Source organism: Pseudophryne corroboree, chromosome 6 (genome assembly GCF_028390025.1).
Source record: "Pseudophryne corroboree isolate aPseCor3 chromosome 6, aPseCor3.hap2, whole genome shotgun sequence".
NCBI lineage: Eukaryota > Metazoa > Chordata > Amphibia > Anura > Myobatrachidae > Pseudophryne > Pseudophryne corroboree.
This window is the reverse complement of record NC_086449.1, coordinates 350,086,425-350,098,983: the sequence shown is the minus strand read 5'-3', so window position 1 is coordinate 350,098,983 and position 12,559 is coordinate 350,086,425. Positions and strand designations below refer to the sequence as shown.

Here is a 12,559-nt window from a genome sequence, read left to right as displayed (position 1 = left end):
CCTTTGGTTTAGGTCTCAGGGCGCGATGGGCTCTCTCTATCAAGATGGCAGAATTTGAAAGTGACGGGACCAGGTGTAGAAACAGGCGTTGGAGGTATGGTTCCAATTCAGAGGCTGTGATAGATTCAGGAACATTGCGGATGCGTAAATTGTTCCGCCTTTCGCGATTTTCGCTGTCCTCAACTTTATCCTTAAGGAGTTCCAGTTCGCTGGATAGGTAACTCATGTCCTCCCCCACCTGTTTGTGGAGATTCTGTTGGTGGTCCACCCGTGACTCTAGCGCGGTTGTGCGGGAGTCCAATGCCGCCATGTCGGATTTTAATTCCCCGATCGCTGTCTGGAGAGCTGTTGTAAATGAGCTCTTGAGGTCTAGTATCATGTTTTGGAGGGACTGGATGTCCGCCTTGGTTGAGGGTGCATCCGTCTGGTCCATGATGGGGGTGGGCATCGGTGAGGACGGAGACGAAGCTTCTGATGGTTTCTCTCAGCGTGAAAAGTGTTGTGAGATATCTTGTGAAGCTCCTGATTTTTTTGCTCTGGTGTTCGCTCTACTCATAATATCTATTGAAAGTAGAACGTCCGTTGAAGGAGTGATAACAAGATTGGTCCACCTGTACGTTACGTGCTTAACAGTTGGTCCGGGTGAGGGGGAAGTCAGGCATCCGTGAAATTACATTATTTATAGGACCAAGGTCCCATTAATCTGTGAAGACGGTGAGAAGGGTCCACGGGAGAGCGTTCTAATGTACCACACACCTTACCGTGGTTGTATAAGATATCGTGCAGAAGATAAAGAAAAGAAGAAAAAAAAAAAAAATAGCAGCTGCAGGGTATAGATTTTAGCTGGATTCCTTGTGTTAATAGAGTGACTGAATTTTCACTGCTCCAGCAGGGGCAGCAGAGTGCAGGTAAGATAAAATGTGTCTGTCCTGCCACCTCCAAGATGGCCGCCGTCAAAAATGTGTGGAGGGACTTCTTCTGGGCTTTCACAGCGGCGCCCCCAGGGGTTTATATTACTTCTGATGCCCCCAGGTCCCTCAGCACTCTTCGTCCGCCCGCCCCCCCCCCGCCAGTTACCGTGTCCGGCGGTCTCCACACAACGGTGTAGCGCCTGTATTCCTTCAGACGCCACACCCAATATGGCCGCCGCCACCGGAGCTCCGCAATTCAGATCAGCTCCGGCCCTGCACCCTCCGGTGCTCTCAGACTCTTCACTGCTGCCCTGTCAGGTCTCCCCAGGCAAGGGGCACAGGATGCGATGGTGGGGTAAGTCTGGGGGCAGTATTTTAACGGCCGGGCAGCGGGCGATCACGGGCGGGGGCAGCAATAAATTTAGGCCCCGGCTTCACTTTACAGGGAAGGCCGCAACCCGCAAGCACAGGGCTAGCCTGCGCTCCGGCTCCGCAGCTCACTCCCTTGGTGCCCTGTCTTACAGGGGCAACTGTGGGGTGAAATGGGGGAGAGATAGGTGGGGTAAAAGTTGGAATGAGGGGTTAACAGGGTTTATTTCGGAAGGAGCTCCCTCGGGACACCTCTTCTCAGTTAGGCCTCTAGCCACGCCCCCCTAGATCAGCGTTTTTCAACTGCTGTGCCGAGGCACACTAGTGTGCCGCCAGCGGTTGTCAGGTGTGCCGCAGCCTGCTGCTCACTGGCCACCAGAGATGCCCTGCACAGTGCTCCACCCAGTGGCGGAACTACTAGCTTCATTAGTAAAGAGACGCTGCCGGCGACCTCCGGGCCATAAAGGAAGCAGTTCTGGAATGTAAGGGGAGGGGGAGCCCACTCCGTAGTCAATTCTGTCCCCTGAGCAGTGTCGCGCAGACGTCATGGCACGACGCTGATGCCTAATGTTTGCCGCCGTGCTGTCACAGAAGAGAAGAGACCTGCGCGTCTGGTGAGTTTAAGTGTGAAGGAGGCTACAGGCTGTCAAGACTGAGCAGAACAAGGTAAGTTACCTGGGGTAGGCAGGGAGTTTGAAGGGCCGGAGCAACGCATTAATGACCATACATGGGGAGGGGGGGAGACACAGTATTGGGAAAACGGAGGGGGAGAAGGAGCGTTCACTACTGTAAATACAAAAGGGGGACCACACTATTGAAAGTACAGTGGGGAGCTGGCACATCACTGCACCATATTAAGGGGCACATCACTAGCAATACAGAGGGAGGACACAGTACTGACAGAACAGTGGTTGGAGCACATTACTGGCAAAAGAAGAGTGAGTAGGAAGTACCTTAATGGCAAAACAGATGATTGGGGGAAAAACAGCACTATGATGGTGATACACAGGGAAAAGGGGATGTACATTATTGTTGGTGGTGCAAAATAAAGAACATATGGGGGGAGGGGGGTTTCAGGCACATAATACTGGACATGCTGTATAGATGGGGGTGGAAACATGATACAGATTATAATGCAGAACATACAGACAACTATAGTGCAAAACCTACAGATATGAGTGGGTGAAAACAAATACAGAACATGCAGACATTAAGCAGAACATTCACATATATGGGTATGGGTTCAGATAGTGATGGTGAGCCAGGGGTATGTCTGTGGGTGAGGTATGGGGTCAGGCAGTGATGGTGAGTGAGGGGTATGTCTGGGTAATGTATGGGGTGGCAGTGTGTTTGATTTATACCTGTGGGGGCCAATGTGTTTAATTACTTTGGGGGCCAATGTGCTTGATAAATGTCGAGGCCAATGTATTTGATATCTGTGGGGGCCAATGTGTTTTTTTGCCCCGTGGGTAATTGATAGCGTGCCTTGGGAATTTAAAGTCTTGTTAGGCGTGCCGCGAGTCGAGAGAGGTTGAAAATCACTGCTCCAGATTGACTGTCCATTCATGAGATTCGTCCCACCAAGTTTCAGTAATGCCTATAATATCATACTGTTTGCTTGCTGCAAGTATTTCTAGTTCGAGCTTTTTACCTGTAAGGCTTCTAGCATTTACAGACATACAATTAAGATAAGTATTTCCCCTTGTGCTAGGGACATCATTCACTTTATGCAGCAATGATGACCCGTAATCGTTATTAGTGCATACTTGCCTACTCTCCCGGAATGGCCGGGAGGCTCCCGAAAATCGGGTGACCCTCACTGCACCCCGGAAGAGCAGGCAAGTCTCCCGATTCGCGGGGTCCCCCCTGCCCATCCGTCCACTTGGTGTGTAAAGTGGGCGGTCCGGGCAGTTGATGACGCGATTCTTGCTGAATCGCGTCATCATAGCCATGCCCCCTGCAGTGTAATGCCGGTGATAGCGGCATTACAGAGCGGGGTGGTGGCTTAAAGCAGGTGTCACCGTGACCCCGCCCTTGCTCCGCCCCTGCCCATCCTTGCTCCGCCTCCGGCCCTCCTCTGCGTGACAGCCTCCCCTGCCCGCCCTCTGAGCCGACCTGGCTGCTATCTCCCGCAGAGAGCAGCCAGAATGTCGGTAAGCATGTATTAGTGTTTTGATAAAACCTTTTTTAGTACCCATGTTAATACCCTTACCGGCTACTCTTTCCCTCCCCCCTACTCCTCCCCCATTTCGTTAACTACCACCATCCTTATTATTCTAACTGCATGACCCATAGTTTCTAGCTAAACAATAAATACATAGACATGCATAGAGATGAGACCTTGGAGTCTATTTACTAACCTAATTTCCCCAAAGATTTACGTAAGCAGTTTATAAAAAAACAACTGCATTTTAATGGTTGCCAGATCACCCCATACCTGTTACTGGTGTCACCGTCTTTCCGCCAATATATTCCGAGAGATGGCACATGCACAGAAGAGGGCAAAAACTATGGCACAGTGCCAGAGTATTTGCAAACTTCAGAGTGGAGCCATCTTTCTGAATGTATCACTGGAAATCTGGCACCGCTGGACAAGTATAGGAGGTGGGGACCACCACACAGGCAACCACAGTGGCAAAATGGATGGTCCTGGGTGCAGGGTGTGTGGAGCATGCTCCCTCTAGACCTATGGGCCCGTGTTCGCTGCCCATCCTCCACCCAGGATTAATATGCCACTGTAGATATTCAGATCGCAGTCCCCATTTTAGTAAATATGGACTCAGGTTTTTTTTTCCTCAAATTTATTAATATCCAGAAATCCTATATTTGTGGAACTTGGCTGCATTAGCTAATACCATTGTCATCTATGGGCTACAGTTTTGCTCGCGTAAGATCTTTAGATCCCTTTCCGGTAGCTGTAGGCATCTAGGAAGTGCTCTTTTGGTGAAAGACTTTTCAGTGGGAAAGGGCATCACTGGACGCAGTGTCACAGCAGGCAGATATTCTTAGATACAGTAGCTCTGATAAATCTGAGCCAGGCAATGTGAAATGCATTGTTATTTATTGTAGAAACACCCAGATAAATAATAAATAGGCCAAGTGATCTATAAAATATGGTTGTGTGTCCTCTCCCAAAGCAGGGAAAACTTCCAAATATATTGCCATCATTTTATCTCATTTAAATAACCCAGTGCCGCAAAAATATCATGTACTTATTACATATCATTGCAAACGTATGCAAATCTGGCACCTATACTGCACTAAGGAATTAATGCCCTTGCACATCTGCAAATACCACCACCTTAATCTGGGGTGGATGTGGATTATTATATAACCACATATTTTTCTACCACTGTCTACACCCCTTTAACTACAGTAATTACTAGCATTATGCCTGATACCCCCCTGCATAAAGCTCTTTTTCTTGCACCTCTCCATCTAAACTATGATCCATTCTTGAACTGAAGCTGATTTTAGCTATGTGTTATTAAAAAAGTTAATTACAACAAATGGCAATGTATTTACACACAGATGATCACAGTAATCATATATCAGATGTTGATTATATAAAATTATGATAATTCCAAGTAAAATAACAGCTGCTTTGCAAAGATTATATTGATAGAGACAATGAAATGAATCTGTGGAGAATGCAGTGATGCAATTATTGAGCTTCTGGGCACAAGGGGTGAAACTAGTGTGAAGTGGCAGATCAGCTTTCAAACACTGAGGTCCAAAGATAAACTATCCACAGGAGCAACTTGGCACCTGCTGTCTGCTCTGACAAACACAGAGGCTTCAATATTACAGAAGTAAAAATATACTCTGCCATGACCATTAAAGTGGGGTAAACTCTGCTAATAAAAGTAGTCAGTTTCTAAAGCAGTGAGAAATAGAAGATGATACACAAGAACTATACAGCCTTCCCTGTTCTTGTATACACTTCCTGCCCGCAACCCAGCTAATCTGTCACTGCTTTAGCACCCCATCTCACTGACCCATGTAATCTTCCTTTCATCATTCTCAAATTTTCCAAATGGTTTTTTAACACTGCCGCCCCCAGCACAGCTACAGTAGTTAGTACAACGCTGCTAATGTCTGTGTCACACCCCCTCCAACACCCCTAATTTATCTAATAACTGGACCCCCATCTCAACCAGACATATTAACTGTGGGCAGGGCCGGATTAAGGGCCACATGGGCCTGGAGCTGAAAATATGCAAGGGCCTATTGTAAGAAACAGTGGAGGTTTGATCAGTGATGTGTAGGTATACGGTCAGCAGCATACCGATGGACAGGATCCCGGCTGTCACAATACTGGCGCCGGGATCCTGCCAGGGGCATCATACCGCCGCTAGAATGCCGGCGACGTAGGTGATTCCCCCTCTGTGGGTGTCCATGACACCCATAGGGGGAGAATAGAACCTGTGGTGAGTGAAGGTCAGAATGAGACCAGTCCCCGAGTGAGCAGAGAACGTATAAAGGGTATAATACCACAAGAGGCCAGGACATATAGGATAACAAAAATAGAAATTCTAGTTTCTCTGACGTCCTAAGTGGATGCTGGGGACTCCGTAAGGACAATGGGGAATAGCGGCTCCGCAGGAGACAGGGCACAAAAGTAAAAGCTTTAGGATCAGGTGGTGTGCACTGGCTCCTCCCCCTATGACCCTCCTCCAAGCCTCAGTTAGGTTTTTGTGCCCGGCCGAGAAGGGTGCAATCTAGGTGGCTCTCCTAAAGAGCTGCTTAGAGTAAAAGTTTTGTTAGGTTTTTTATTTTCAGTGAGTCCTGCTGGCAACAGGCTCACTGCAACGAGGGACTTAGGGGAGAAGAAGTGAACTCACCTGCGTGCAGGATGGATTGGCTTCTTAGGCTACTGGACACTAGCTCCAGAGGGACGATCACAGGTACAGCCTGGATGGGTCACCGGAGCCGCGCCGCCGACCCCCTTGCAGATGCTGAAGAGAGAAGAGGTCCAGAAATCGGCGGCTGAAGACTTCCCAGTCTTCTTAAGGTAGCGCACAGCACGGCAGCTGTGCGCCATTGCTCTCAGCACACTTCACACCAACGGTCACTGAGGGTGCAGGGCGCTGGGGGGGGCGCCCTGGGCAGCAATGAAAGTACCTATGCTGGCTAAAAATACATCACATATAGCCTCTGGGGCTATATGGATGTATTTAACCCCTGCCAGGTTGTCAGAAAAACGGGAGAAGAAGCCCGCCGAAAAGGGGGCGGGGCCTATTCTCCTCAGCACACAACGCCATTTTCCTACACAGCTCCGCTGCTAGGAAGGCTCCCAGGCTCTCCCCTGCACTGCACTACAGAAACAGGGTTAAAACAGAGAGGGGGGGGGCACTTTTTTGGCGATATTATTATATATTAAGATGCTATAAGGGAAAACACTTATATAAGGTTGTCCCTGTATAATTATAGCGTTTTGGTGTGTGCTGGCAAACTCTCCCTCTGTCTCCCCAAAGGGCTAGTGGGGTCCTGTCCTCTATCAGAGCATTCCCTGTGTGTGTGCTGTGTGTCGGTACGTGTGTGTCGACATGTATGAGGACGATGTTGGTGAGGAGGCGGAGCAATTGCCTGTAATGGTGATGTCACTCTCTAGGGAGTCGACACCGGAATGGATGGTTTATTTAGGGAATTACGTGATAATGTCAACACGCTGCAAGGTCGGTTGACGACATGAGACGGCCGGCAAACCAATTAGTACCTGTCCAGGCGTCTCAAACACCGTCAGGGGCTTTAAAACGCCCATTTACCTCAGTCGGTCGACACAGACACAGACACGGACACTGACTCCAGTGTCGACGGTGAAGAAACAAACGTATTTTCCATTAGGGCCACACGTTACATGTTAAGGGCAATGAAGGAGGTGTTACATATTTCTGATACTACAAGTACCACAAAAAAGGGTATTATGTGGGGTGTGAAAAAACTACCTGTAGTTTTTCCTGAATCAGATAAATTAAATAAAGTGTGTGATGATGCGTGGGTTTCCCCCGATAGAAAATTATTGGCGTTATACCCTTTCCCACCAGAAGTTAGGGCGCGTTGGGAAACACCCCTTAGGGTGGATAAGGCGCTCACACGCTTATCAAAACAAGTGGCGTTACCGTCTCCAGATACGGCCGCCCTCAAGGAGCCAGCTGATAGGAGGCTGGAAAATATCCTAAAAAGTATATACACACATACTGGTGTTATACTGCGACCAGCGATCGCCTCAGCCTGGATGTGCAGCGCTGGGGTGGCTTGGTCGGATTCCCTGACTGAAAATATTGATACCCTTGACAGGGACAGTATTTTATTGACTATAGAGCATTTAAAGGATGCATTTCTATATATGCGAGATGCACAGAGGGATATTTGCACTCTGGCATCAAGAGTAAGTGCGATGTCCATATCTGCCAGAAGATGTTTATGGACACGACAGTGGTCAGGTGATGCAGATTCCAAACGGCACATGGAAGTATTGCCGTATAAAGGGGAGGAGTTATTTGGGGTCGGTCCATCGGACCTGGTGGCCACGGCAACAGCTGGAAAATCCACCTTTTTTACCCCAAGTCACATCTCAGCAGAAAAAGACACCGTCTTTTCAGCCTCAGTCCTTTCGTCCCCATAAGGGCAAGCGGGCAAAAGGCCAGTCATATCTGCCCAGGGGTAGAGGAAAGGGAAGAAGACTGCAGCAGGCAGCCCCTTCCCAGGAACAGAAGCCCTCCACCGCTTCTGCCAAGTCCTCAGCATGACGCTGGGGCCGTACAAGCGGACTCAGGTGCGGTGGGGGGTCGTCTCAAGAGTTTCAGCGCGCAGTGGGCTCACTCGCAAGTGGACCCCTGGATCCTACAAGTAGTATCCCAGGGGTACAGATTGGAAATTCGAGACGTCTCCCCCTCGCAGGTTCCTGAAGTCTGCTTTACCAACGTCTCCCTCCGACAGGGAGGCAGTATTGGAAACAATTCACAAGCTGTATTCCCAGCAGGTGATAATCAAAGTACCCCTCCTACAACAAGGAAAGGGGTATTATTCCACACTATTTGTGGTACTGAAGCCAGACGGCTCGGTGAGACCTATTCTAAATCTGAAATCTTTGAACACTTACATACAAAGGTTCAAATCAAGATGGAGTCACTCAGAGCAGTGATAGCGAACCAGGAAGAAGGGGACTATATGGTGTCCCTGGACATCAAGGATGCTTACCTCCATGTCCCAATTTGCCCTTCTCACCAAAGGTACCTCAGGTTCGTGGTACAGAACTGTCACTATCAGTTTCAGACGCTGCCGTTTGGATTGTCCACGGCACACCGGGTCTTTACCAAGGTAATGGCCGAAATGATGATTCTTCTTCAAAGAAAAGGCGTCTTAATTATCCCTTACTTGGACGATCTCCTGATAAGGGCAAGGTCCAGAGAACAGTTGGAGGTCGGAGTAGCACTATCTCAAGTAGTTCTACGACAGCACGGGTGGATTCTAAATATTCCAAAATCGCAGCTGATTCCGACGACACGTCTGCTGTTCCTAGGGATGATTCTGGACACAGTCCAGAAAAAGGTGTTTCTCCCGGAGGAGAAAGCCAGGGAGTTATCCAAGCTAGTCAGAAACCTCCTAAAACCAGGCCAAGTGTCAGTGCATCAATGCACAAGAGTCCTGGGAAAAATGGTGGCTTCTTACGAAGCGATTCCATTCGGCAGATTTCACGCAAGAATTTTTCAGTGGGATCTGCTGGACGAATGGTCCGGATCGCATCTTCAGATGCATCAGCGGATAATCCTGTCTCCAAGGACAAGGGTGTCTCTTCTGTGGTGGCTGCAGAGTGCTCATCTACTAGAGGGCAGCACATTCGGCATTCAGGACTGGGTTCTGGTGACCACGGATGCCAGCCTGAGAGGCTGGGGAGCAGTCACACAGGGAAGAAATTTCCAAGGAGTGTGGTCAAGTCTGGAGACTTCTCTCCACATAAATATACTGGAGCTAAGGGCAATTTACAATGCTCTGAGCCTAGGAAGACCTCTGCTTCAAAGTCAACCGGTGCTGATCCAGTCGGACAACATCACGGCAGTCGCCCACGTAAACAGACAGGGCGGCACAAGAAGCAGGAGGGCAATGGCAGCAAGGATTCTTCGCTGGGAGAAAAATCATGTGATAACACTGTCAGCGGTGTTCATTTCGGGAGTGGACAACTGGGAAGCAGACTTCCTCAGTTGGAACGACCTCCACCCGGGAGAGTGGGGACTTCATCTGGAAGTCTTCCACATGATTGTGAACCGTTGGGAAAGACCAAAGGTGGACATGATGGCGTCCCGTATGAACAAAAAACTGGACAGGTATTGCGCCAGGTCAAGAGACCCTCAGGCAATAGCTGGGACGCTCTGGTAACACCGTGGGTGTACCAGTCGGTGTATGTGTTCCCTCCTCTGCCTCTCATACCCAAGGTACTGAGAATCATAAGACGGAGAGGAGTAAGAACTATACTCGTGGCTCCGGATTGGCCAAGAAGGACTTGGTACCCGGAACTTCAAGAGATACTAAGAAGGGACTTGCATCAGCAAGGATCATGTCTGTTCCAAGACTTACCGCGGCTGCGTTTGACGGCATGGCGGTTGAACGCCGGATCCTAAGGGAAAAAGGCATTCCGGAAGAGGTCATCCCTACCCTGGTCAGAGCCAGGAAGGAGGTGACCGCACAACATTATCACCGTATTTGGCGAAAATATGTTGCATGGTGTGAGGCCAGGAAGGCCCCCACGGAGGAATTTCAACTTGGTCGATTCCTGCATTTCCTACAAACAGGAGTGTCTATGGGCCTCAAATTGGGGTCCATTAAGGTTCAAATTTCGGCCCTGTCGATTTTCTTCCAGAAAGAATTGGCTTCAGTTCCTGAAGTCCAGAAGTTTGTCAAGGGAGTACTGCATATACAACCCCCTTTTGTGCCTCCAGTGGCACTGTGGGATCGTAGTTCTGGGATTCCTCAAATCACATTGGTTTAAACCGCTCAAATCTGTGGATTTGAAATATCTCACATGGAAAGTGACCATGCTGTTGGCCCTGGCCTCGGCCAGGCGAGTGTCAGAATTGGCGGCTTTGTCTCACAAAAGCCCATATCTGATTGTCCCTTGGGACAGGGCAGAGCTGCGGACTCGTCCCCAGTTTCTCCCTAAGGTGGTGTCAGCGTTTCACCTGAACCAGCTTATTGTGGTACCTGCGGCTACTAGGGACTTGGAGGACTCCAGGTTGCTAGATGTTGTCAGGGCCCTGAAAATATAGATTTCCAGGACGGCTGGAGTCAGGAAAACTGACTTGCTGTTATCCTGTATGCACCCAACAAACTGGGTGCTCTTGCTTCTAAGCAGACGATTGCTAGTTGGATGTGTAGTACAATTCAGCTTGCACATTCTGTGGCAGGCCTGCCACAGCCAAAATATGTAAATGCCCATTCCACAAGGAAGGTGGGCTCATCTTGGGCGGCTGCCCGAGGGGTCTCGGCTTTACAACTTTGCCGAGCTGCTACTTGGTCAGGGGCAAACACGTTTGAAAAATTCTACAAATTTGATACCCTGGCTGAGGAGGACCTGGAGTTCTCTCATTCGGTGCTGCAGAGTCATCCGCACTCTCCCGCCCGTTTGGGAGCTTTGGTATAATCCCCATGGTCCTTACGGAGTCCCCAGCATCCACTTAGGACGTCAGAGAAAATAAGAATTTACTTACCGATAATTCTATTTCTCGTAGTCCGTAGTGGATGCTGGGCGCCCATCCCAAGTGCGGATTGTCTGCAATACTTGTACATAGTTATTGTTACAAAAATCGGGTTATTATTGTTGTGAGCCATCTTTTCAGAGGCTCCGCTGTTATCATGCTGTTAACTGGGTTCAGATCACAGGTTGTACAGTGTGATTGGTGTGGCTGGTATGAGTCTTACCCGGGATTCAAAATCCTTCCTTATTGTGTACGCTCGTCCGGGCACAGTATCCTAACTGAGGCTTGGAGGAGGGTCATAGGGGGAGGAGCCAGTGCACACCACCTGATCCTAAAGCTTTTACTTTTGTGCCCTGTCTCCTGCGGAGCCGCTATTCCCCATGGTCCTTACGGAGTCCCCAGCATCCACTACGGACTACGAGAAATAGAATTATCGGTAAGTAAATTCTTATATTTTTGGCCACCTTGAAACTTATCTCTATGTCGTCTACTGCTGTAGTTATGCTTAGTTACCCTGTACTTGTCCTATATTGTCTTCAACTGTAAGTCACTGTTTTCCTGTTTTGATTATGTGCATATGTACTCTGTATTTGGGCACTGTGGAACCCTTGTGGCGGCATATAAATAAAGGATGATAATAATAATAATAATAATAATAGTAAAAGACAACTGCATTCCACCCTCTTTACAGAAACAGTTACATATCCTGGGCACATTATCAAAACAGACATTAGAACAGTTGAAGAATTAAAAAGTTCTAAGTCTTATTGTTAAGACTTATTGGGGGCTTGATTGGCTGAATTGCTTAATTCTGTCATCAAAATCTTTGGTTTATTTCCATGTTCACAAATAGTTTTTCTGGCTTTGGAATATCAGTCATTGTATAGAAGCTTAAACTTTACCAAATTAAATGTATCATAATTGCCTTTCAGTATACTAAATAAATCCAGCAATTTGTTGACCAGCATAGACTTATTGCTACAGATACTTGTTGAAAAAGCTTTAAACTCTTATGTATTTTCTATGTTTGTTGTGGCTTGGGTCTATAGACATATACAAAGCTGAATTAAGAGTGGAGCATGGGGGCCCTCCCTCTCTCAGCGAGACCACCCACAAGCATGCTTTTGCAAAAGTTGGCCCACTCCATGCCTGTGCCTATGCACACTCCTGCACTACGCAGTCTGGTGCATTTCTAGAGGCCAGACAATTGGGGGTGTGCTGGATGAGGCGTTATGACGGGCCAGATGATGAGTGGGGGCAGCCTGGATAATGAATGGGGTAAGGCAGAGTATAAATTGGTGCTGGCAGTATAATGATAATGGCAGGGCCCCTGGCCCACTAAAGACTTAATCCGTCCCTGGGCATACATTTAAATGTGGTTGTTATTTTGAATTTCAAAAGTGCCTGTTTCCACTGAGCTTCACAATGAAGAGCATGTCAATTGTTATTTGTTAATGTGTTTCCAGGATACCCAGAACCTGAGGTTACTTGGTACAAAGATGATCAAGAGTTGGATCGATATTGTGGTTTGCCAAAATATGAAGTTCTCCATAATGGAAAGCGGCACACCTTACAAATTTACAA

At 48.3% G+C, this 12,559-nt stretch overlaps 1 protein-coding gene across 3 annotated transcripts in view; it reads left to right on the top strand.

The window, feature by feature from the left end:
* ALPK3 (alpha kinase 3) overlaps positions 1–12,559 on the top strand; it is a 204,118-nt gene that overhangs the window by 89,809 nt on the left and 101,750 nt on the right. For all 3 annotated transcript variants that reach the window (XR_010179291.1, XM_063926567.1, XM_063926568.1), the window contains one exon: positions 12,442–12,559. Coding sequence is in view for 2 of the 3 variants with exons in the window: in XM_063926567.1 (XP_063782637.1) it covers positions 12,442–12,559 (118 nt within the window). In the remaining variant the exon portion in view is untranslated. The remainder of the gene's footprint in view (positions 1–12,441) is intronic.